This window comes from Physeter macrocephalus, chromosome 9 (assembly GCF_002837175.3).
Source record: "Physeter macrocephalus isolate SW-GA chromosome 9, ASM283717v5, whole genome shotgun sequence".
Taxonomy (NCBI): Eukaryota; Metazoa; Chordata; class Mammalia; order Artiodactyla; family Physeteridae; genus Physeter; species Physeter macrocephalus.
Window position 1 is genome coordinate 25,214,830 of NC_041222.1, and position 26,181 is coordinate 25,241,010.

A 26,181-nucleotide genomic window follows, 5' to 3' on the forward strand; every position below is an offset into this window, starting at 1 on the left:
CCAGCTTGAAGGAAATACACCAAAATGTATACCCTCTAGGAGTGCAATTCTGTGTGACTGACCATATTTTTTTCTTGGTTTATCATACTAAGTTTTCTACAATAAATGTGTATAATAAGCAGTAATAAAAGCAAACACTCATCTAGGACCTCCCACATGCTGGCATGTTCTAAGCACTGTCCGTGTATTAAGTCATTTAACGGCCTCCACAGCCCCAGGAGGTAGGGACTGTTACCACGCCCAGGGACAGAGGCTTTGCCCAAGGAGCATCTGAGCCCAGCGCCCCTGCCTCTCATGCCAGTTTGGTCAGGGCCCCCGCCTCCCCCCGCCCACCACCGACGGTTCACGCACCTCTGCAGCAGCGGTTCCAGCCACCCTTCGTGGCACTCGCAGTGGCAGTCCAGGAAGGTCAGCACGTCGCCCTTGGCCGCGGAAGCCCCCAGCAGCCGTGCCCGCACCAGGCCCTCCCTCTTGTTGGTGCGGATCAGGCGGACCTTGGGCAGCCTGGCCAGCTCGGAGGCCAGGCGTTCCTTCAGGTGCTCTGGGGAGGCAAGCGGGACACCGAGGGTCACCGCCACATATCCCTAGCCACGTCCTTGCAGGGCCTCCCTGTCCCCAAAAGAAGACTAAGTAGACACGAGCCTCCTTTGCTCTGCACCAGGGACGTCCTCACCGCGCCTGGAACCCAGGCTGGAAGCCCCTGAAGGCCAGGGAGGCTGGGGTGGAGGATTCCAGAACCACCAAACGCTCCCGCTCAAAACACAGGCACATTGAACTGTACTCCTGAAATGAGTGAATGTGTCATGTGGATGTATCTCAATAAAGCTATTACTTCTCAAAATTACCTTGACTCGTAAACATTTAAATAAAAAGCACAAGAACAATCCAACCACGATTTTTCCAAAAAATCGTGTTAATATAAACTTTGTTCATTTATGTTAATTATGCAATACATCATAAAATTTTAATTTATATGGAATTATATTAACATAAATTTTATTTATAATACAATTACGTTAACACAAATTTTCTCAGAAGCACGTTTCAGTTGACACAGTAATAATTATAATCATGGCAGCCAACATGAGAAAGCCTACTGTGCTAATTACAGTCCAAGTGATTCATATAACTCACATGAGTCTTATAACAACCCTATGAGGTAAGTACTACTACTGTCCCCATTTTATGAATGAGAACATTGATGCCAGAGAGGCTAAGAGACGTGCCGAGGTCCCAGACAAGTGAGCTGAGGAGTCACGACGTGAACCCAGGGACTCTGGCTCGAGTCTACAGGCTTAACGCTGCCTCCAGAGCTTTCTTCTACAGCTGCCCATCCTTGTTAAACAAATCCAAAACTTGTCAGGAGGACATGCTTATCTCATTTTGTAAGAGAGGAAATGAGTCCTTAAGAGCTGAAAGGACGTGCCCACAGCTAGAGCTGGCCCCAGGACTCCCAACTCCACACACAGGCTCTGGGACTACAGGCCTCAATTCATGCCTCTCGATGGGTAGGTGGAGGCAGGTGAGATCCAGTCAGGTAGAATAAAAATGAGAGAATCTCCCCACATCAACATGGGCTTCATCTCAAAGTCCCCCTCAATCATCAGTGAAGGGAAAACTTTGTAAAATGTTCTAAGTTGCTTTGTTGTCTGTGAAATGTTTCCCTAAGTACTCTTGATACTCAAACAAGAAACAAAAAACATTCATTGGTTGATTTTTTTTCAACCCTAAATATAACTGCATATAAGCTAATGGCAGGAATAAGGGAGGTGACTTCCCAAGAAAAGCTAATTAGTGGCAGTGCCCAGGGAACACACAGGAAAACTGTGGTGCAGCCTCCCAGCACTCATTATGGGTTTGGTCTGCAGCAATTTGCTGTCTGCCTGAACTGTCTTCCCCCATCCTGGAAGGCGCTGACATCCCTCATCAGCTGAGACTGACCCTGCAGGAAGGGTGGGAGGAGGGGGCAGGCCAGGACTTCCTACCTCCAATACACGCTGAGAGGGGCATCCTGCTGGCTTTACAAATTACCACGATGGGGAGGGCAAGTCTTGGCCCCACAGAGCCTTACATTTATGGGAGCACTGAGCTGTACTGGAAGGGGTTCATACTGTATTCCTGTCTGCTGAGCAGCTGCTTGATCCCATAAAGAGAAAATAATCTGATATTTGCTTCTGAATGAATACATTTCTGAAACGTTTTTGGCACTTTGCAGTTTTTTAAATAGTTCATAAAAGCAGAAGTTATCGTTGAACAAGTGCCAGCAATGGGCCAGGCCCTGACGTAGCAAGCTACCGCCTTCATCTCATTTAATCCTCAACAATGACCCTGAAAGGTAAGAACTACGATTATGCCATTTTACAGGGCTGGAAGGCAAGGTTGAAACTGGTTAAGCTCCTTGCTCAAGGCTATAGGGCTGCAAAGTGTTGGAGCTGGGATTCTAGGCTATGCGGTGTGACCCAGAGCCAGCGTCTACACAGACATATTTAAAACAACCCTGGGAGGAAAGGAAATGGAGATGCATGCCTACTATAAGCTGGCTGCTACGTGGGGTTCTGTCCTACACATGATCTCATTTATTCCTCACCACAAGTCTCTGGTATTAGTGTAGATAAACCCATTTACAGATTAGAAACTAAGGCTCAGAAGACAAGTGACTTGCCCAAGGTGCCATGACGGGTTATGGTAAAGCTCGCCTAAGACCCCTGACTCCAGAATTCAGCACCTTGTAGGCTACACTAGGCCTCAACCCCCAGTCTGGCTTGCCTGCTGCCATGGGGAATGCCAGCTGTCCCCTAAGACTCACTCTCCCCATGCTTTTCAGCTGAGCACATGGCCACCCTCCACAGAGATGACGTTCTTAGCCTCCCTCACAGGTAGGTGTGGCCAGGTGACCCTGTTCTAGTCAATGGGACTGAGGGCAACTTGCAGGTGTAGCTCCCAGTCCCCTTGAAACCCTTCTGCTGACAGGAGTGAGCAGGAGGTGAAGACCCAGCCTGGGCTATGCAGACAGAGGCGGTGCACCATCCTCGAGAAGAAGGAGACTTAGGGCAGGAGGAGCTGGGCCCTAATAGCGTGGAGGGGCCACACCTGCCCTAGACTATTACCCCAGATTTGTGATGTGAGCGAGAAATCAATTTTTATCTCATGTAAATCACTGTTATTTTGAGTCTCTGTGAGAACAGCCCGGCACACCCACCAATTAGGACCTATACACCAGGCTCTGAAGTCAGACAGACCAGCCTCAGAGCCTGAAGCAGCAGATGCGCAACAAGCAGTGGCTCTACCCTGATGGGTGGTCCAGGGGTGGTGATTTGGTTTGAAACAGGCTCTAGCAACCAAGCCCACAGCTCTCCCTCTTGCAGGGCCGTGACATTTCCCCTCACTTAAGCTTAGCTGCCCTCACGTCAGCTAGTGGCCAGAGATGTGCTGGCTGACTACCGCTCCATGGACACGGCTAACCCCAGCCAGGCAAGGCCACGGCAGCCCCTACACCCCTCCCCCTTCCATCCGTGTCCGCCCCCAACATCAGCCTTGCTCCACAGCGCAGCACAGAGAGTCCCCAAGACCTAGCAACGCTCCAGCTCTCCCGATAGCCCTCAGGCAGCTCCCAACAGGCTCCTATTTAAGCTAAACCCGTTAGATTGGCCTCCGAGGCCCCACCTGATCTGGCCCTGCCCACCCTGCAACCTCATCCCCCAGGTCACCCTCCACTAGCCGGTGGTCTGACCTGGAAAATGGCTGCTGTTTCAGCTTCTGCACCTGCTGCTTCCAGCCCGGCCCCTCTCCTCAGACCTTCACTGGGCTGCCCCCTTCTCCACACTGTAGCTTCTGGCTTAAAGGCTACCTCCTCAAAGAGGCCTCCCTGATCTCCACCAGCTAGAGTAGGCCTGGTGCCCAAGTCCCGCTGGCTCTCCTGCTCCCAGTATTCTTTCAGAGCACTTCCTACTCGTGCTATATTATAGTATCACGTTCTATTATGGTATGCTATGTTATATTGTGTTGTACTATGTGATGCATATATTATGTTATGTTCTTTATATGTTTATTGACCATCTCCACCCACCTCTTTAGAATGTGAGTTTTATGAGAGCAGAGATTTGTCTTGTTTCCCACGGAATCCCCAGTGCCTAGCACACATTCAAAAAATGTTCACTGAATAATAAAGGGCCAGCCTTGGACTGCATGTGAATTGCTGGATCCCAGGTCACTGGTTAGGTCTGTAGGGACAACCACCACCCTTTCAATGCAATGCCTCTCCCTGGTTTCAGTTCTTCTGTCTAGGCTGCCCCTTTTTGATCTCATCCCAAACTCAACATGTTCAAGGCCAAATGCCCCCCTTCCCCTGCCAGACCTGCCCCTCCTGCCCTAAATGGCTTTTCTAGCTCTGGGACCACATCACCATTCACCAGGAGACCCAAGCCGGAAGCCCGAGGGTCCGCCTCACACCTCAGCCAGTTTCTGGGCCTGTGGATGCCACCTCCCGGGTATCCCTCCTCCCACGCGCCTGCCCTGCCCTGCCCTCCCCTCCCACCCGACTCCCAAGTCTCCATCTCCCACCTGGGCCACCTCCACAGCCCCCTGGCCTCCCTGCAGAGCTCCCTAGTACCCCATTCTCCACACTCCAGCCCGGAGGGATTCCCCAAAGGGCAAAACTGGTCTCCTGCTTGAAACTCTGCCTTGGTTCTCCCTGCCCTCAGGACAAAGCCCCAACTCCTCGGCCTCGGGTCAAAGGCCTGAGCCCTCTCCCCCAACCCCACCGCCGCTCCTCTCTTGCTACTCACTGCAGCAGCCGGCCCTCTGTCCTTCCGGAACTACTTGCAGATCCTACACAGTCCACACAGCACTGCACCTCTAAGTCTTTCCATATTCTGTGCCCTCCACTTGAAACGCCTCCCTCCACCTTTGCCGTCTGCAAACCCAGCCTTCAAGATTAAGGTCAACCATCCCCTCCTGAGCACCCAGGCGGGGTGAGTCCCGTAGCACCACGTGGTAGAGCCCTCTGCCATCACATCTGCCTCCCCCCACCTGGCTCTGAACACCCTGAGGGGAGAGGCCAGGCACAGAGGGGTGCAGGAAGCCTGTCCTTCCAGGCCTGTTCTATATGTCCCACGTCACACTCTCACCTCCCAGGCACAGCCACAGAAGGGCAGGCTCTTCCAAGAGCCCATGTCAGGGGCTCACCTCGATCGCTGTAGTCATCTACAAGGATAACTTCTTCCAGCAGGGTGTCTGGGGATGTCTCGAGGACACTGTAAACTGTCCGAAGGAGAGTGGACCAGGCTTCATTATAAAATGTTATGATGACAGATGTCGTGGGCAATTGATCATAATTGTACTTCTTCTCTTTGCACCTGCGAACACAACACAACTTCAGGAATCAAGACCCCACTGTTGACTGCATGTACCAGGCCCAGGCTGGTGCTGGGGATGGAGTGATGAAGGGGACGTAGGTCTCGGTCCTGGGGCCTCCCCCGGGGAATGGCAAATAGCCTGCTGGGATCTTCCAGAGTCCCCAGTGTTCCATTAGGAGACGCAGCAGATTCTTTAAAAAGGTTTTAAATACTTAACGAGCTTGAACTGCAGATGCTGTTTTTAAGCTTTAAAGCAATTTTCAGATTTGTGCAACATGCAAACTCAGCAGAATCAGAAGGGAGGGGGACTGTCACTTTTCCCCGCGCAACAGCTCTCCCATCTGTCCACGCCCTTCCAATCCCACTGAGGCCTTTGCTCAGACTGCACCCTTTCCTCCCTGGCACACTCTCTGTCCTCTTTCAAGAAAATCTCACCCCGCCTTCTCTGGAAAAGCCTGGGGACACCTGTGTGGGGCAGGTGCTCACCCCTCCTTGCTCCTACAGCACCTTGCTCACGTCTCCGTTTCAGCAGGTATCACTCTCCGTGCTCCAGAACTCACCACCACTTGAGTCTCCCCCTACCTTCTCCCAGCATCTTTCCTACTCTGCATCCCAGCAGGGGCTATGTTTTCAAAGGTGATGCACTGAATGCATAAACTGGAACCATGGCTAGGATGCGTGAACATTCCAGGAAGGGCTCTGTAGAGAACACTGACTACGCCCCGGCCCCCATACCACTGCCACCACCCACCCTCCCGTTCCATTCTGTGGCAGTCTCGTGGTGAGGGGGGGGCTGAGCCCACCCATCTCTCTGGGGTTAGGGCTTGGCTGGCAGTGATAAGAACCATTTAGCTCCCTCTTTTTTTGGTAGGGTTTTCTGTTACTTTGCACAGAAGGTTCCAGGTTGACACAGAATTCTCTCCTCAGAGTAATGGATGACAAACTCCCAGTGTCATCCCAGGGAGTAGGCAGTGCCTGGAAATCAGGACATGGCTGACAGCAAGATAGGGGAGGAACAGAAACCCACAAGGGACACCAGAAGGACCAGGGTTTGAAGGCTGGCCTGGCTAAAGGCCAGACCAAGGGATGGGGTGGAAATTCGAGAAGAAGATAAATGTTGAAGACTGGCCAGCCTCCGGGGGCAGAAAGGGAAGGTCTTACAGATAAGCTAAGTGCAAGATCAAAGAGATGGAGAACCAAGCAGGGTGAGGGGTGAAACCAACATCTATTGACTATCTACCACGTGCCAGGCACTGTAGCAGTGGACCCTGTGTCAGTCGGTCACCGATCATTTCCTGATCACCTACTATGTGCCAGATAGGAAAAGCCCCTGCTTCCCAGAGCTTACAATCAGGGGGACAATAATCAAATAAGCAAACACACCAATAATTTCAGAAAGTTAGGGTGCTATGAAGAAAAGGAGGGGGATGAAAGAGAGAGCAACTACAGAGGGGAGTAGGAAGGGGGAACGGAGGCAACCACAGAACATGTAATCAGGGAGGGCCCCTCCAGGAGGTGACATTTAGGATGAGGCCTGAATAATGAGGGACCCAGTCCCACAAAAAGCAGAGGAAAAGCCTTTTGTGTACACAACTTCTTTCTTTTTTTTTCCTTTTATTTTATTATGAAAATTTTCAAACATGCAAAAAGTAGAGAGAACAGTATAAGAAAGTCCTGTGAACCTTTCACCTAATTTCAGTGGTCCTTAACACATGGTCTTGATTCATCTTTGTCTTCACCCACTCCCCCCATCCCAGACTATTTTTAAGCAAAACCCAGCATACCGCAGCATCCATAAGTATTTCAATATATATACCTAAGAGATAAAGATTCTTTTCATAATGAACACAATATCATTGTAACACTTTAAAAGTTAGCAATTCCTTAGTGTTATCATATCTCCAGTCTATAAGCTTTCATCAAAATTAATGGTGTGTCTTCCAATGGTTGGAAGACACACCATTCTCTTATGAACCAATAAGAAAGACAAATGCTACCAATCATAAGTGCAGGGTGCTCTGATTTTAAGAGACATCCTAATTTCAGAAATGTTTAAATACTTTTTTTAAAGTGCCTTAGAGCAGCGGTCCCCAACCTTTTTGGCACCAGGGACCGGTTTCGTGGAAGACAATTCTTCCACGGATGGGGGTAGGGGGTGTGGAGATGGTCCAGGCGGTAATGCAGGCAATGGGGAGCGGCAGATGAAGCACCGCCCGCTGCCCTGCCGCTCACCTCCTGCTGTGCGGCCCGGTTCCTAACAGACCTGGGGTTTGGGGACCCCTGCCTCAGAGGGAATTCCCTGGTGGTCCAGTGGTTAGGACTCTGCACTTTCACTGCCGAGGGCCCAGGTTCAATCCCTGGTCAGGGAACTAAGATCCCACAAGCTGCACCACGTGGCCAAAAAAAAGAAAAAAAAAATGCCTTAGAATCGATGAAATGTAGTACTTTATTTCACTCTCAAAACCTCTTCCTATGTTAGCATTTACTGTTCCTATTTTAAAAACAAGGCTGAGAGGCGGGGGAGCCTGGAGAGTTCTCAGAGCGCCTGCAAGTGTGTATGTACTTGGCTGAGCTCCTTGTGTCCCTGTGCCATCTTGTCACAGGGTTCTGGCTCATGCCTTTGACCCTGCGGGAGGCTCAGGTGCGCCATCAGAATCTAAATAAAGATCCCTACATCCCCTCTCCTCAACCAGCCCTCCCTCCCACCAAGAAACAGGCAATTTCTCCTCTCATCCCTCTCAGGGTCTTCTAAGTAGCTCCAGGTCCCTTTTCCTAAGTTCCAGGACAGTTTCTGTAGAGGGCTCCAAGGCTACCCGGGCAGCAGCCCAGGTTCTGCCATCACTGGGGTGGCCTTGCCACATGAATAGGCTTATCTGAGAGTCTCTGAGAGGGGCTGGCTCTTCTCAGCCCCCTTTACATTCTCATGCCTGCTTCACCTGTAGGCTGGAGGCATGACCATGCTGTAAATAATGGTGCTATGAATATTTGGGGTGCATGTATCTTCAAATTATTGTTTTTGTTTTTTTTCAGACATATACCCAGGAGTGTCCTGAAGCGATAAGGCATTCCCACCAGCCCTAGCCAGCGGGACCTGAATTCTTGGACACGCTGGTCTTCTGAATCACGGAAGTGGTTACTTGGCGCTGTGCTCCACAGAGGGGAGTCCAGCCCATATTCAAGGGGAGGAGAATTAGGCTCCTTCTTTTAAAGGGAAGACTATCAAAGAATTTGTAGGTATATTTTAAAACCACCACACATGAACAGAATGCAGCAGGAGTAACAGCATGTGGCTTCTAAGACCAGGTCATAAGACACCGAAGGTTCCTCTTTGTTCCCTCCCATGGACCATCCATTCTGGGGAAAGCCAGCCACTATGTAGTGAGGACACTCAAGTGTCCCATGAAGAGATCTATGTGGAGAGGAACTGAGGCTTCTGACAGCCAGGACAGCCCAGGCAGACTTTCCAGCATATGATGGGCCATCCTAAAAGCAGATCCTCCAGCCTCAACAGCCCCAATCAAACCTTGAGATGACAAAAACCCCAGGTAGCATTTTGACTACAGTCTCATGAGAGACTCCCAAGCCAGACCACTCAGATAACGCACTCACAAATCCCTGACCCACAGAAATTATGCGAAATAATAAACGTTCATTGCTGTTTTAAGTCATTAAGTTTTATGGTCACACATACGCTGAAATAAATCCCAAGGAAACTATCAGGCAGGCCTGAATTGACATTTTATAAACCAACAGGCCTGTACTCTTTTAAAAAAACGTGACTGTCCTAAAAGACAATGAGAGTCTGAGGAACCATCTCAGACTAAAGGAGACTAAAGAGGCAGGACAACTAAATGTCCTACTTGATTCTCAATTAGATACTGGGTAAGGAAGAAAAAAGTTGCTCTAAAAGTTGGGACAGTTGGAAACATCTGATATTGTATAAATTTCCTTAATTTGATAACTACCTTCATGGTATCATGAGAGAATGTCCTTGTTTTTAGAAAATACACACTGAAGTAACAAAGGATAAAAGATTATCATCTCTGTAACTTATTCTCAAATGTGTATAATATTATAGGATATAGAAAGAGAAAAATTAAGTAAATGTGGCAAAATAATGAGTGGGTCTAGGTGAAGGATATAGAGGATTTTGGCTATTCTAGCAAATTTTCTCTAGGTTTGAATTTTTCAAAATTAAAAGTTTAATACAAAAAGAAGAAAAGAAAATTTTTAATGTTGCAAAGGGTGTACCCAAACACCAAGCCAATTCTGACCTACACGTATCTCAACCTTAGTGGCCCTCTCCAAGGCCCTCTCCCTTCTCATTCATTCCCACTTCTACCAAAACAGCGGCCCCTGAGGATGTGGAGAAAAAGGAACCCTTGTACACTGTTGGTGGGAATGTAAGTTGGTGCAGACTGTGGAAAACAGTATGGACATTCCTCGAAAAACTAAAAATAGAACTACCATATGACCCAGGAATTCCACTCCTGGGTATATGTCTGAAAAAAAACAAAAACACTAATTTGGAGATACATGCACCCCAACTATTCATAGCACCATTATTTACAATTGCCAAGATATGGAAGCAACCTAAGTGTCCATCAAAAGATGAATGGATAAGAAGATGTGGCAGATATATACAGTGGAATACTACTCAGCCATAAAAAAGAACAAAATTTTGCTATTTGTAGCAATGTGGATGGACTTGGAGGGCATTATGCTAAGTGAAATAAAATAAGTCAGACAGAGAAAGACAAACACTATATGACATCACTTATATGTGGAGTCTAAAAAATACAACAAACTAGTGAATATAACAAAAAAGAAGCAGACTCACAGATACAGAGAACAAACCAGTGGTTATCAGTGGTGGCGGGGTGCAAATTATTGGACGTAAGATAGGCTCAAGGATGTATTGTACAATATGGGAAATATAGCTAACATTTTGTAATCAATCTAAAGGTAAAGTAACCTTTAAAATTTGTATAAAAAATCTGAAAAATTTTTAAATTTTAAAAATAAAATAGAACAAAATAAAATTTAAAAGAATAAAAAATCAGAGACAAAAATTTTTTTAATTAAGAAAATGTTGATGAAAACAAAAACAAAAAACAGTTGCCTTCCTCCAAATATATGTTAGAGCAAATGGAAAACACACACATATATGCATAAGAATATTAATAATTATGTCTGGATTTAATATTCTCTGAGTACTAGACAGGATGCAAAGAAAAGCCACCATAGCCCACTAGAAGCATCAGAAAGAATTGCTTATACTACATGAAAAAAATGTGTTTTTGTGAAACTAAAAATAAAGATTTTTTTATCTTTAAAAACAAGGTAAAGATAAAATTTAGTTTCACATATGCACCAGTCCAAAGAGAAATGAGTAGAAATAAGGACAATGAGGTTTTCAACCATGAAATTTATTCAATTTAAAGAACTGTCCTTTAGTTTGAAATCACATCCTTACTGTTTTGGATTAAAATTTATTTCCTCTCATGATGGGAGTAAATAGGAGAGCAAGACAAGCTCTGTTTGACCAAATAGAGTTGGGACTGTATGTCAGCCCCTCCTCAGTGTTTTTATGTGTTTTCACTGCTGTGCAAAATCCAGAAGTTCAAGGGCACTGTTCTCAAATGTCCAGGTGGGCTATTTGTGTGCTCTTAGATTACAAGATACCAATTTAGCAATATACACTCAGAGCTTTCTTTTTTTTTTATTATTAAACATTTTTTTTTTTTTTTGGCCATGCTGTGCTGCATATGGGATCTTAGTTCCCCAAACAGGGCCCTCAGCAGTGAGAGCTTGGAGTCCTAACCACTGGCCCGCCAGGGAATTCCCTACACTCAGAGCTTTAAAATGTTCCTCTTCTCATTCATCTCATATCAATACATCTAAGAATTTCTCACCCAAGTGAATAATCAGAGATACCCTGAAGGAGGCTTGTCGTAAAAATTTTTCTTTGTAACATTATTTATAATAGTGAAATTCTGTAAACAATTTAAATGTCGGAGGATAAACGTTCATGGTTGCATGAAGAAACGCTACATGGCCATCCAAAGCCATGTTTTCAGAGAATATTTAGCAATAAAAAAAGGACAACCACACTCTGACGTTTAATCAGAAAAGCAGGGTACAGATCTATAAACAGCATCATGTCAGTTCTTCGAACAACAAAGTGTGTGTGCCTGCACTCACACATAAACAGTAAACAATAGAAAGAAATATGCCAAGAATGTTAACAATGGTGATCTCTTGAGCAGTGGGATTATCACTGATTCTTATTTAATTCTTTATATTTTTCTGCATTCTAAAATTGTTCTATAGGGCTCCCCTGGTGGCGCAGTGGTTAAGAATACGCCTGCCAATGCAGGGGACACGGGTTCGAGCCCTGGTGCGGGAAGATCCCACATGCCGCGGAGCAACTAAGCCCGTGCACCACAACTACTGAGCGAGCCTGTGCTCTAGAGCCCGCGAGCCACAATTACTGAGCCCGCGTGCCACAACTACTGAAGCCCATGCGCCTACAGCCATGCTCTGCAACAAGAAAAGCCACTGCAACGAGAAGCCCATACACCACAACGAAGAGTAGCCCTGCTCGCCACAACTAGAGAAAGCCCGCGTGCAGCGACAAAGACCCAACTCAGCCAAAAATAAATAAAAATAAAAATATTTATTAAAAAATAATAAAATAAAATAGTTCTATAATGAACATGCATCATTTTTATAATCACAAGAAAGATTTTTAAAAAGCTGAATCATATTTCTTTAGCTTCCCATAGCAAATGTCTTCACTGAGTAATATTTAACATTCTGCCCTCTCCTTTTTTTGTTGTTGGTGTGGTATAGTTTCTCCTTTGTTCTTTAAAATATCTCTTTACAATAGCCAAGACATGGAAGCAACCTAAATGTCCATCGACAGATGAATGGATAAAGAAGATGTGGTATATACACACATACACACACACACACACACACACATATATATATATATAATGCAATACTACACAGACATAAAAAAGCATAAGATAATGCCATTTGCAGCAACATGGGTGGACCCAGAGATTACCATACCAAGTGAAGGGAGTCAGAAAGAGAAAGACAAATACCATATAATATCACTTATATGTGGAATCTAAAATATGACACAAGTGAACTTATTTACAAAACAAACAGACTCACAGACATAGATAAAAAACTTATGGTTACTGCAGGGGAAAACGGGTGAGGGAAGGATAAATTAGGAGTTTGGGATTAGCAAATATAAACTACTATAAATAAAATAGGTAAACAACAAAGTCCTACTGTATAGCACAGGGAACTATATTCAATATCCTGTAATAAACCAAAATGGAAAAGCATATATATATATATATATATATATATACACATATATATAACTAAATCACTTTGATGTACACCAGAAAGTAACACAGCATTGTAAATCGACTATACTTCAATTGAAAAAAAAAAAGAAGATAAAACATCCTTTAAAAGCATTCTCCTTCATGAAGTTCAATATATCCTTCATGAATATCTCTAAATTTGCTTCCAGGAAAAACACTTTCCCCTTTTCCTGGGTGATAAAAAGCTGTGCATCCTTCCAATAGGCAAGGGCAGCTATGCATCACTCAGGGTTCCACGTCTGCATAGGAGATAAAAGAGAGCTCAGAACCAAATTCACTGCTAAATCATAGTAAGCCATCCTTTCCTTAACTTTCTGGTATAATCCATGTGCTTTGTAAGGGCAGGGGCTGAATTGTGTTTTTCTCTGTATTTTCTGCATGCTTTGCACTGTACCTAGTAATAATAGTAACATTTATTGAGTGCCTACTACATGATAGGCAGTGTGCTAAGCATTCTACATGCATTATTCCCTTTAGCCTCCATAACAACCCTACTGGGTGCGGACTACCATAATCTCCACCAGTGCAATATATGTCTATGTATTTTATGGATATGAATGAATGGGTGCGGCAAATACTTCCAGATCTTCTTTTATATTATATTTAGGTTATCACATAAACATCTTTAAAAAAAATGAAAATTCAGGGCTTCCCTGGTGGCGCAGTGGTTGAGAGTCTGCCTGCCGATGCAGGGGACACAGGTTTGTGCCCCGGTCCAGGAGGATCCCACATGCCGCAGAGCGGCTGGGCCTGTGAGCCATGGCCGCTGAGCCTGCGCGTCTGGAGCCTGTGCTCCACAATGGGAGAGGCCACAACAGTGAGAGGCCCGCATACCGCAAAGAAAAAAAAAAAAAAAAAAAGAAAATTCATATCCTTTGGAGAACAGGACAGGGAAGTCATAATATACATAGGTGTGTTTTATTGGCCCAGAATGCTTTTTCCTTTCTTTATCTTACTGCACTTTGCTCTTTCAGGAACCATGCCTCCTGGACTCTTAAGCTGTATGGTTTGTGCAGGGCTGGAGACACACACACACACACACATATACATACAATGTGTGTGCACACACTTGTGTATACATATGCACATATACACACCCCTCTAAGAAGGTCACATGCCCCAGGCCTGACCAATCAACATTTTCCTGATGAAATCAGTTGAGTCCCTGTATTCAGGGCCCAGAATAATCTGAACCCAGTTCTAATCCCAGACTTCTCTGTCATAGAAGTCAATATATTTTCTTTTATATTTAAGTCAGTTTGCATTGAGTTTTCAGTCACTTTCAACCAAAGAACCCTAACTAATAGAGAAAATAAGTCTTTTTTTAAAGTGAATATAGGACTTCCACTCAAGGCAGTATGAAAGATTTAAAATATCTGGGAACGCCTCTTGGTAAAGGACCCCCCCAAAATTCTTGATAAATACTTTAAAAAAATCTTTTAAATGCATGGATCAGCTTACAAAAAAGTAAAAGAAGTCCTCGGAGTACAGAAACAAGGAAATCTATGAACCTGGATATTAGAGATATCAGACAGAGCATAAAATAAGTATGCTGACTATGCTTAAATAAATAAAAGAGGACCTCAAATGAATGACAAAGAAACAAGAATGACGGCAAATTTAACTCAGTATAGACATCTCACAGCAATGAGCAAGCCAGGGGACAGTGGAATACTATCTTCAAATGCCAAACTATCAACCTGGAATTATATACCCAACTAAACTATTTTTTGAGAACAAGAGCAAAATAAAAACATTTTCAGATAAATAAAACTGAGTGTTTACAACAATAACCTTGTCTACAGCAAGAAATACATGATATATTTCAGGAAGAAGAAAAGAATCCCAGAAATATGTCTGAGATCCAAAGATGACCATTCAGGAAAGAATGATGGGAAGAGAAAATGGTAAACGTGTGGATAAATGTAAACAAATACTGCATTTTAAAAAATGTCTAATGTGTTGGTTTAAAAAGACAGAATTAAAATAGTGGAGTAAAATGACATACAAATTGGGAAAGAAAGTGATCAATGTTAAAGCATTCTAGGATCCATAGTTATCGATTAACTTTAGACTTTTTTCAGTTAAATATATACTCTCAAATTTACCACTAAAGATTGTAAATAGATAACTGCCAAATTAATAGAGAGAAAAATGGAACCAGAAGGTTCTATCAATTCAAAAAGCAGTATGGAAAAAAGGGAAAAAACATAGAAAAATCATAACAAATAGAATAATCTATTATTCTATTTGTTATGTATAATAACATATGTATAACATATATTATGCATAATCAAACACTAAAGTATTAGTAAGCGCAGTAAGTATAAATGGACATAACTATCTAGTTAAAGCCAAAGACTGTCAGTCTGGATTTTTTTTTTAATGACAACACAAAATCCAGCAACATGCTAATTAGAGAAATGCCTAAAAGCTAAGGTCACAGAAGAAGTGAAAGTAAAAGGATGGGAGAAGGTATCATGAAAACTCTAATCAAAAGGAACACGTTCTGTAGACTTAAAGTACTGATTCAAAGAAAGGACGCCACTCTGACAACAAGATGGGTCTAGTAAAAACTAATAAAATAGCCTCAGTTTACAACCTTGTTGGGGAAGCAAAGAAACATCAGTCTAATCTCCACACCATGTGTGACGTTTCTCAGGAAATGCATGTTGTTCAGGAAATGCAAACACCTGTGTGTATTATTTACACACTTTTCTAACCAGCAGTTCACAACTCCTTGGCAGTGGCAGAGAATAGCTGATGTTCACATGCGTGGCATCCCCATACATGTGCAGTGGAAATGCACAGCCCCAAGGGCGCTGTCACTCCACCTTTCTCTCCTGCTAAAGAGGTCAGAATGCAAATGAGAATAACAGTATAGGATTATCTCAAGGCTTCCTTTATCTACGAAAACTAAAACTTCCTGTAAGTATTGGTACATGATTAGCTACCATCCACTTGTGACACACCTTGTAACTGACTGTGATGTTACCACTAGTTTCATCTGCATTTGACCTGTTATCAATCCCCACTTTGCCTAATTCTGGTAATCTCCCACGCCCTCAAAAGCACCCACCCTTAATCTTCGGAGTGAGAAATCCAAAGGCTCTAAGCCAGTAGCTTTCAACACTAGTTGCACATCAGCCTCAGCCTAGGCCTTATCCACCAAAACTCTATTTAATCATTCTGGGGAAGATCCCTCACATAATTTTTCAAAGTTCCCTAAGGCCACAAACCCAGCTATCTGGCTCCCCACTTTGGCCTGCTGCCATCTCACAGTGAAAGTTCCCTCCCCTTGCTAGGCTCAAATGAGACGGTATTTGTGAAAGAGTTTTGCAAACCCTATACTTACTATACTACCATGCAAGAATTCCTTGTCATCCTCCTCCTCCTCCTCCTCCTCCTTTTCCTCCTCGATTCAGTGCTGTAACTAATAGAAAAAAAGCGATGCACTAATCTACTAGCATGTGAATTATTAGTCTCACAGAAGGGCCAGCGTCTACACCAAGTCTTGAGGAATTAGAGCCCATACTTCGAAGTGTCTCTATTAGCTACCAAGGCTTGCAGATGCCAGAAGAACCAAGCCAAACAGTCCCTTGCCTATGATAACACATTTATCCCCTGTAGTGCAAAGACTTTGGTTAAAAACGTGTGTGGGCCTTTGTACATACTCATGTCTGAATATGTTCTCACCCACTTACCCGTATCTTTTTCAGAATCTATTTCTATACCTGGAAAAGTCTAGAAGGATACACAGCAAAATGTTAATAGTGGTTCTTCCCAGGATGGTAGGTTTATGGATGATTTTTCTTTTCTTTTTTTTTTTTTTTTTGCTTCTCTGTATATGCAAACTTTTCTAGAGTGAAAATGTATCGTTCTTATAATTAAAATTAATAGATAAATAATTGCCTCCATCTCAAAAGGGAGGAGGGAATAAAAGATCTGGGTTCTACGTCAGCTCTGCCCCAGATCTGTGTGTTACCTTGGGGGCATGGCTTTTCCTCTCTGGTTAGACTGGATGCTCCCTCAGGACCTTCCTCCAATGACATTCAAGGATCCTAACCACACCTCTGCTTATTAATTAGTTCCAACCCTCCCCTTCACCCAGGACCCCGACTGTGAACTCATAATCTGCCATTCTGGTTTCTCAGACTAAATCTCAAGACCTTATTAGGTCCTCATGCCCGTATGAACTATAATAAAAGTGAGTCTTCGTGAAAGGCCTTGACACTACTGGCTACATCTAAGTTATACCTCAAGGCCTGGCTGGGCTGAGACCGACACAGATGGAGCTCACCTTTCTCTCTAGGCAAGAATGACCCAACAGGCCTTGCTGCAGGAATTAAAGACAGGAGGCATTCACACTCCTTATCATGCTGGGTTTGGATTAACTTCCCAGGGTCATTGCAATAGCAGGATCTATAAGCAAATCCTGATAGGACACAGGGCAGCTGTGTCACCATGGAGATGGGACACCATAAGCCCCACAGGTCATCACAATGTTTCAAAGAGACTTCACAACCTGGGACAACAGAGAAAGCTGGAACCCGGAAAAGAAAAACCTAATGACCAATCCCTGGATGACTTAAAAGCAACCTCCTGAGTGTATTGTCGGCAACAGGGAAGGCAGGAAAAACTAATAAGAACTGAGTACACAGTGTGTTCCCAGGTGTTTTATTAACTCCTAGGTTGTGTTATTTCTACTCATCCCCTATTTTGCCGATAGGGAAATTGAGGCTCAGAGAGGCTAGATAAATTGCCCAACATCACAGAGCTGAGGAGCAAAAGAGCCACGATTTTATTTCACATGAGCTGGGTCTGAACCCTGAGTCTGACCTGAAAGCTTCCCCTAGACCTTGCCTCAGTGAGCACCCTTGGCGTTTTAAGGAGATAAACATATATTCAGCCATTTGGCTGAAGAGGAGGAACTACCACCAACCCCAACAAACAAAGCTCGACTCAAAAAGATAAACAGTGAAAATGCCTAAGGTAAAAGCATAGGCTAGGCATGAGCAGATCCTGAAAAACAGCAGAGACAGTGAGGTGCAAATCCATTCAAACTTTGCCAGTGAGGGCAGAGGTGGGGCCTCCTCCTGCAGACATTCATGCTCTCTCTGACCAAGGATGCACAGAGCAGTTGCCTAAAATCCTGAAATCAGCACAGTACCATGGGGGCCAGGAGGGTCACAGTCCCCCAAGGCCAGTTCCACCACTTTCCAGCTGTGGGGCCTTGGGTGAGTCACCTGACCTCTCTGGGCCAATTTCCACACCTGTAAAGCAGGAGGGACAAGGAGCAGGGAGGAGTGGCAGATGCCTGGTACATACAGGAGGCTGCCCACTTGGCTCCAGAACCCTCTCTCTGAGCCCTCTTTCCCTCAAAGTCTTTAAGGAGGGGGCTCCAGCAGGGACCTGGAAGATCCCTACCAAAAGAGGAAAGGAGATAGAAGGCCAGGAGGGCCATCCTCCACCTGCCAGCTTGTTCCCTTCTTACCTAAGCAGTGGGTACAACCCCTCCAGACAGCAGCTCCAACAGGAATTAGGCCTCTGACCACACAGGTTCCAGGACTGTGTCACCCACAGGAGTGAGCTCTGCTGGACCACAGCCAGAGGAGCCCTTCCCAGCAGCCGCTCCTTCCTGACTTCCTCCACTTAAAGGTCAGGAGTCCAACTCCCAGAGAGAGGGCAAGGAGGCTTCTGGCTTCTGACTTGCCCTTCCAGGCACCTTTCATCTCACCTGCCCGGTGGGCCCACCCCTCCTGGTTGATTCATGGGCCCTGGTGCACACAGTTGCACCCAGGTGAGTGAATGCAGCCTGTCTAGAACCCCACAGGTCCTTAGCTTTGCCAAAGCAGGAAGGCTTAACTGGACTGGGGGTGCCTTTGGACCCAGGAAGGGCACCCAAAGGGTCTCACCTAAAACCTGTCTGCAGATTTGTCAATTTCTGAGATTTTTTCATGTTCATTTTTTAAAACTTTCCCTCCCACCCCGTAGTATGAACACTTTCATTGCCCCCTTCCGAGTGACTCAATAAGACGCGAGATCCCCAGGTCTTTCGAGACCCCGGTTCCACCTTGCCACTTCACAGCTGCAGAAACTGAGGCCCGGGGACTCCGAGGGCGGTGCTTCTCCCGCCACCTGGGGACTCACAGAGGGTTCCAGCGCTCGGGCAGGCGGCGGTGCAGCGAGATGCGGTCGCTGAGGTAGATGTTGATCTGATGCAGCCGCACGCTCTCCTCCTGCAGCCGCAGCTCTTCGCCCTGCAGCTGCAGCCGCACTGCCTCGCCTCGGGCGCCCAGAGCGTCCTCCAGCACCGGCGGCCGCGGCAGAACCGGGTCTCGCCGCCCGGAGCGCGGGGTGCGTGGGAGTCCCAGCTCGGCCGTCCCGGACCTGCGCCGCGCCCGCAGCACCGAGCCCAGCCCGGCCAGCGCCAGGAACGCCACCAGTGCCAGCAGCGCCTCCCGGCCGCGCCGCAGCCCTCGCGGGCAGCGCCTCCGCGCCGCGCGCCCCCACATGCGCCCGCCAGCTGCGGCCAGCGTCCGGCGCGCCCCGAAGCGGTGGCGCAGCCCGCGACCCGTATCCCGGAACCGGCGCGCCGCCCCGCCCCCGGCCCGCCCCACCTGCGCCCCGCCCCCTTCCCGCCCCGCCTGCCCAACGAAGGGGCGAACTTTTACAGGGGCCTCAGGAGGGCTCGCTGAGACGGGCACCTTCTTCGTGGGCTGTGTGCTTTATTAAAAAGGTAACGGCCGTTAAAACCCTCAGCTCAGCGCCTGGCAAGTCGTAGGTGATCCGTAAATGTTGGCCGAATGCGCTGTGCAGGGCGCTATGAATTTCACTGCCAATATCTCATCTGACCCCTACACAGTCCAATAAGAGAGGTACGTTTTACAGATGAGGAGACTGGGGCACAGTAAGGCTAATTTACACCGGGCTATCTCATGGAGGCCTGCAGGCATACCGACCTAAGACATACTGCTCGGATCCCTTGAATAACAAACCCTCCTCTGGCTCCCTATTAGTCGGTAATCTGTTTCTTATTCCTCACTTTATAGACGCCTCCAAGAAACTTATCAAAGAAACGAACTATCCTCTCAGAAAAACACACGCAAACACACCCATGATTGCACACACCCCAGGCCATCCCTTCACGTTAAGTAGCTCGGGTCTTGGCTAGAGGTTTCCTTTGGGAGGATTGGGAGAAGGAGGAAGCCACAGGGGTGCCGGAAATATTTAATAGGTCCAGACTAGAGTGAGGCACGAGGCTCTCTCCAAGGCGGAAAATTGAAGTGTGGGCCAAATAAGCCTCAGTAATCAAAATAAACAATATTTTTCAAAATCAAAATGAATGCAAAAAATCCATGACAACAAAATACCAAAATTTTAAAGGCAGAATCTGACCCTGTGCTTGCACAGCTCACTTCAATCACCTCACCCTAATCCCAGCCCTGATTCTATATCTTGATTTTAGTGAGGATTACATGGATAAATACATATGTAAAAATTCATCAAGTTCTTCTTTAAAACCCATGCACTTGACTTATGAAAGTTATATCTCAATTTTTAAAAAGCAAAAAATAAAGAAAAAAAAGAACAAAGAATAAAAAAAGGAGAACCCCTAGCCTCCAGGACAAGTGCTGAAGTCCTCGGCTTGACAGGAGAGACCCCCAGAATGTGACTCCAAATTCTGTAATGCCTATCCCCAGCCACTGGGGAATAGGGGAGGCACGGTTTCACTCCAGGCCTTTGCATAGGCTGTTCTCTCTGCTGGAAATGCCCTTCCCCACCTAGCAAACTCCTCCCCATCCTTCAAGACCCTGCCAAAGCCACCTCCTCCATGAAGCCTTCAGCAATTCCACGTTTTTTTAGGTAAACGTATTTAAAGATCACATCATCCTTTTGTGTATTAGTCAGGGTTCCACAAGATAAATAAAAGCAGGAAGAGATATATTAAGAGATTTACTGCAAGAAATTGGCTTATACAATTGCAGAGACTGGTTAAGCAAGTCCAAAATCTATAGGGCAGGTCATCAGGAAGGACAGGCTGAAACTCTCTGACACAAGCAGAAGCTGCAATCCACAGGCAAAATTTCTTATTTTCTAGGGCAATCTCAGTTCTGCTCTTTAGGACTTTAACTGATTAAATCAGACCCACCTAAACAATCTCCTTCCTTAAAGTCACCTAATTGTAAATGTTAACCATATCTACAAAATACCTTTATGGCAACATCTACATTAGTGTTTGATTGAATAACTGAGGATTAAAGCTTAGCCAAGCTGACATATCAAACTGACCATGTCTATTAGTTTCTGAGAATTGCCATAACAAAGAACCACAAACTAGGTGGCTAAAAACAACAGAAATTTATTCTCTCACAGTTCTGGAGGCAATAAGTCTTATTAGCAGAGCCACATTCTCCCTGGAGGCTCCAGGGGAGAATCTGTTCCATACCTTTCTCTTAGTTACTCGTGTCGCCAGCAATCCTTGACATTCCTTGACTTGTAGATGCATCACTCCAATCTCTGCCTCCATGGTCATATGACATTCTTTTAATGCGTTTGTTCTACTCTTCTTCTAAGGGTGCTGGTCGTTGGATTTGGGCCACTCTAATGATCTCATCTTAACTTGATTACATCAACAAAGACCCTATTCCCAAATAAGGTAACATTCATAGGTATCAAGGATTAGGACTTCAACAGATCTTTTGGGGGGACACAGTTCAATCCATATCACCATCATACTTCTTTGTTACAGCCCTTGCTACATTAGGTTGTGTTTAATTCATACCCTGGCCTTGTAAAAAAAAAAAAAAAAAAAAGAATGTAAAGGATTAAGAGTATGGGCTGTGGTCACTTTATGATCCCAGAAGTTGGTTCAGTGTCAGACACAGTAAGTGCTCAATTCATGGCTGGCTTTGTGTCTCACACTCACTTAAGTAGGCACCTGTTTGAACTCAGTGGGGAAGTACCTGATGGAGGGCACAGCCTGGTTAAGTGCAGAGAAAAGTTACTCCCAAAAGGTAACAAACATGAATTCTTTAGGTCTTCTTGCTGGAAGGGCCTCAGCAACTCAGTCTGGACATTTTCAGATTCTGCTCCTAGAAATCCCACGGGAAAACCATCCAGGAAAGTAAAAAGGAGGCTGACTGGACAGGGCTCCAGTTATTCTCCCTGAAACCAGAGCATTGACACATTTATTTGCTTAATCCTTTGAGCTTCCTTATTAGATTGTCGCAGCCTCCTCTCTAATTACCAGAGGACTTGGTAACCATGCCAAAGGAAGTATGTTGTCCAGGCCCACAGCTGATCAGGAGCAGAACAGGAAATAGAACAGAATAAAAAGGTATGGTACAAACTGCTAGATGTCTGCCAATATCCAATCTTTTCTTTTTCCTTCTCTAGAATCCTTTTTTTTTTAAATGTGTTTGTTTCTCTGGACCCATTGTCTTCCAAAATAAAGACTATATTTCCCAGCCCTCCTTGCAACTAGGCATGGCCAAGTGACTAAGTGTGCCACCAATGGGCTATAAGTGGTGGTGTCAAATGGGGCTTCTGAGTAATGTCCTTAAAGGAAACTTCCTTACCTTTCCTTCTTGCTGGCTGGATTGTGGCTATGAAGACTGGAGCTCAAGCAACCACCTTGGGTCATGCACTGAGAATGGTGAAACACCATGGCAGAAGGAGTCCAGTTCCCTAACATGTGGACACTGAACCAGTCCTGCTGGCCTCCTTCCAGTCTTTGTTTATGTGAGAGAGAAATAAACTTCTATCTCATTGAAGCCACTGTTTCTATGGATTTTCTGTCTTAGGCAGCCAAGTCTAATCCTCACTGATACAGATGATTAATTGCAAGAGAATTCTCCCCAAATCTGACTCTGATGGTACGGTGATTTTAAAACCAGGCTGCAAATTCTTTGATACTCCCTTCCCTTGAAACAAGGCAGACTTCTAACTGCTTCAACCAACAGAATATGGTAGAAGTGAAGTTCTGTGACTTCTAAGGCTAGGTATAAAAGGCCATGAAGCTTCCACCTTGTTCACGGGACCACTGTTCTCGGAGCCTGGAGCTGCCAGGAAAGAAATCTGACGATCCTGATGCCACCATGCCAGAGAAGCCACAGGCAGACATACAGTCAACAGGGTCAGCTGAGCCCAACCTTCAGCTACCCTAGACAGCCCAGGCATCAGACAGGTGAGTGAAGAAGCCACCTTGGAAGTGGCTCCTCCCCAGTCATTCAAGTCATCTCACCTATGGCCCCAGACTTCACAGAACAGAGAGGTGCTGTCTTCAAATCCCTGACCCACAGAACCCATGAACACAGTAAGATGATTGTTGTTTTACAACATGACGTTTTGGGATGGTTTGTAACACAGCAGTAGATAACTGGAACAAATGCATGATTTTAATCAACATATTTCAAGAGGAAATATTATTGAGCATCTAAACATGTGCCAGGTACTGTGCTACGGATTAGGCAAACTACGATGAGCAAGTGTCGATGATAAACAAAGCTGGACACTAGTTAAATGGGAAAGACAGATTTGAATCAGTAACATACCATTTCAATAGGGAAGGAGGTCCAGCATGAACTGATTCAACTTTGATTTGCATAAGGGTAACTGGGAATTTTAAGTAGAGTTGAGGAAATGAAAAATTACAAAGGATTGGTCAGCATAAATGCTGATTAGCCCAGACATGTCTGTTGGCTTGCAATCATCGAGGTCAGGATTCTATCCTCCCACTGAGACTGGCAGACAGAAGGCCCTATCCTTCCTGACGATTGCATTTTAAAGGAATGACTGGGACTTCCCTGGTGGTGCAGTGGTTAAGAATCCACCTACCAATGCAGGGGGGACACGGGTTCGAGCCCTGGTGCGGAAGATCCCACATGCCACAGAGCAGATAAGCCTGTGCGCCACAACTACTGAGCCTGAGCTCTAGAGCCCACAAGCCACAAATACTGAAGCCCGTGCGCCTAGAGCCCATGCACCACAAGAGAAGCCACCTCAATGAGAAGCCCACACACTGCAATGAAGAGTAGCCCCAGCTCGCCGCAACTAAAGAAAGCCCGCACACTGCAACGAAGAGTAGCCCCCGCTCGCCGCAACTAGAGAAAGCCCACATGCAGCAACGAAGACCCAACGCAGCCAAAAATAAATAAATAAATAAACTTAAAGAAATAAATAAAGGAATGACTTTCAGGTCCTTGAGAAAGATACTCCTGAATTGTAGGAGATACATACACATCTCAAAGGGACAGAGAAAGGATTCACAATTGTAAGCCCTTTTTAGTAAATGTTCTTAAAAAGGGTGGTCGGGGGGCTTCCCTGGTGGCGCAGTGGTTGAGAGTCTGCCTGCCGATGCAGGGCACACAGGGTTGTGCCCCAGTCCGGGGGGATCCCACATGCCGCGGGGCAGCTGGGCCCGTGAGCCATGGCCGCTGAGCCTGCGTGTCCGGAGCCTGTGCTCCGCAACGGGAGAGGCCACAACAGTGAGAGGCCCGCGTACAGCAAAAAAAAAAAAAAAAGCGGTCAGGGGCCTCTGGTTAGGTGTTGGACAGAGCAAACAGCAAATTCTTTGTGTAGTCTTCAGCTTTCTCAGGCAGGCACTTAAGGGGTGCTAGCGTCACAGTCTTGGAAACTATGTTAGTGTTTAAGTCTTTTAATGTGAGGGGAGGTGGGTGGATGAAATCATTTGTGTTGAGATTCTGTAGTTTTTACAGGCCAAGGTTGAGCCCTAGTCAAGATGAAAGCTCAGAGGAACCTGTCTAGAGTTTGGTCAAGAAGAGAATCTTTGTCATAAGACAGATACTTCTGACATCATGGTGCTGAGAGTGTAATGGAATGGACAGATAATAAAAAGATAACATTAGAGTTGTGATAAGTCTTTTGAAGAAGCATTGCAGGGTGCTAAAAGGACTTATACTAGTAGAACCTGGTTTAGTTTAGGGGTTTAGGAAGGTTTCTCTGAAGAAGTTATGTTTACACGGATACCTGGATGTTAAAGTGAGATCAGTGATTTGAAATCATATTTTAGGTTAATCTGGAACGCCCTCTGCTGCTGCCCGGCTCAGGGAAATGAACAGTGTTGTATCTCCTGTAGAAAGATAATGTGTAGTAAACTGGGAAGCTAGTCCAAAGCTTTTTATCAAATATTCTCTAATTTCAAAGGAACCACAGCCCAAAAGTTAAGAAGCATAAGTCTGGTCTGATTCTCTCATTTTACAGATGGGCAGCCTGAGACACAGAGTGGGGAGGCGGTCTCGAACAAGTTGGTGGCTCAGGCAGAGTAGGATCTAACTTGCCATCTGCTTCAATTCACAGCCTCTGGTTACTGGCCTCCCTGGAGGATATGGCCCTTCCATGAGCAGCTCCCCCAGGGCTCCAGGAGGGGGATGGGGTTTAGGGTGAACCATGCAAAGCAGCTCCTACCCAGAACTGCTGCTGCTATCAGACTAGTGGGAGGTGACTCCATGCACAAAAGAGAGTCCACTGGTTGGTGCTGGAAGGCAGGTGTGCTAGGAAAGGCTTGGAGCTGTGTCTTTTGGCCTCTGTCCAAACACCCAACACATTTAAGATCTGTCAGATTAGAAAACAGACAAGGATTACAACTTGGATCGGCTTACCAAATTGGAATGCTTCCCAACAGAGGCTCAGTTGCAGAGAAAAGAGTGATGGAATTAGGCCTTACAATACCTGGGTTCAAGTCCCAGACAATGGATACAAGCTGTCACTTATTGAGCACCTATATGTGCTGTAAACTGCTATCATCTCACTTTACCCCCTGACAATCTTGCAAGGTTTCTTCTCTGAGGAAACTTGGGCTCAGAGAAGTGAGGTGGTTTATCCAAGGTCACACAACATACAAGGGGCAGAACAAGGATCTGAGCCCAGGTCTCCTGACCCCTAGTTCAGAATTTCCCACCACACACCTCAATGGCAGGCTGCTGTGAGACCAAAGACCAAAGACAGCTTAGCCTCGTGGGTCAGAACACAGCCTTGCAGCCCGCTTGCCTGAGCTCAAACCCCAGCCCCATCACAGATTGCTGTGCAGCCTTAGGCAAGTCACTTAACCTCTTTCAACGCAATGTGCTCATGTATAAAATGGTGGTGATAATAACAGTACCTGAGTAGGGTTTTGGGAAGGATTGAGTGATGTAGTCCACACAGACAGCCTCCCTGGACACAAAGCAGGGTGGAAAGAGCTTCTGCAACGGCAAATGGAAGATGCCTAGTGCTTTGCCACTCAAAGTGTGGTTCTTAGACCAGCAGCATTGGTACCACCTGGGAGCTATTGGAACTACAACAGTTTGTTAACAGAGGTAAAGTAACAAGAGTTACTCTGCTTACCCAGAGTAAGTACTATGTAAATGTTATTAATGATGATAAGTTGGCATCCATAGAGGGCAAATCCAGCT

General features: G+C 45.7%; 1 protein-coding gene and 1 non-coding gene across 3 annotated transcripts in view; one reads left to right on the plus strand and one right to left on the minus strand.

Annotated features, from left to right (window-relative positions):
* GALNT12 (polypeptide N-acetylgalactosaminyltransferase 12) overlaps positions 1-19,288 on the minus strand; it is a 41,358-nt gene extending 22,070 nt beyond the window's left edge. For both annotated transcript variants that reach the window (XM_024126076.2, XM_055087077.1), the window contains exons 1-3: positions 18,917-19,288; positions 5,185-5,354; positions 352-541 (exon numbers count right to left, since the gene is read on the minus strand). In XM_024126076.2, the coding sequence (XP_023981844.1) occupies positions 352-541; positions 5,185-5,354; positions 18,917-19,281 (725 nt within the window). In that variant the 5' untranslated portion in view covers positions 19,282-19,288. The remainder of the gene's footprint in view (positions 1-351; positions 542-5,184; positions 5,355-18,916) is intronic.
* TRNAE-UUC (transfer RNA glutamic acid (anticodon UUC)) lies at positions 7,651-7,723 on the plus strand. The gene has a single exon. It is a non-coding gene; the product is annotated as a tRNA-Glu (tRNA).
* Positions 19,289-26,181: the final 6,893 nt, after the last annotated feature.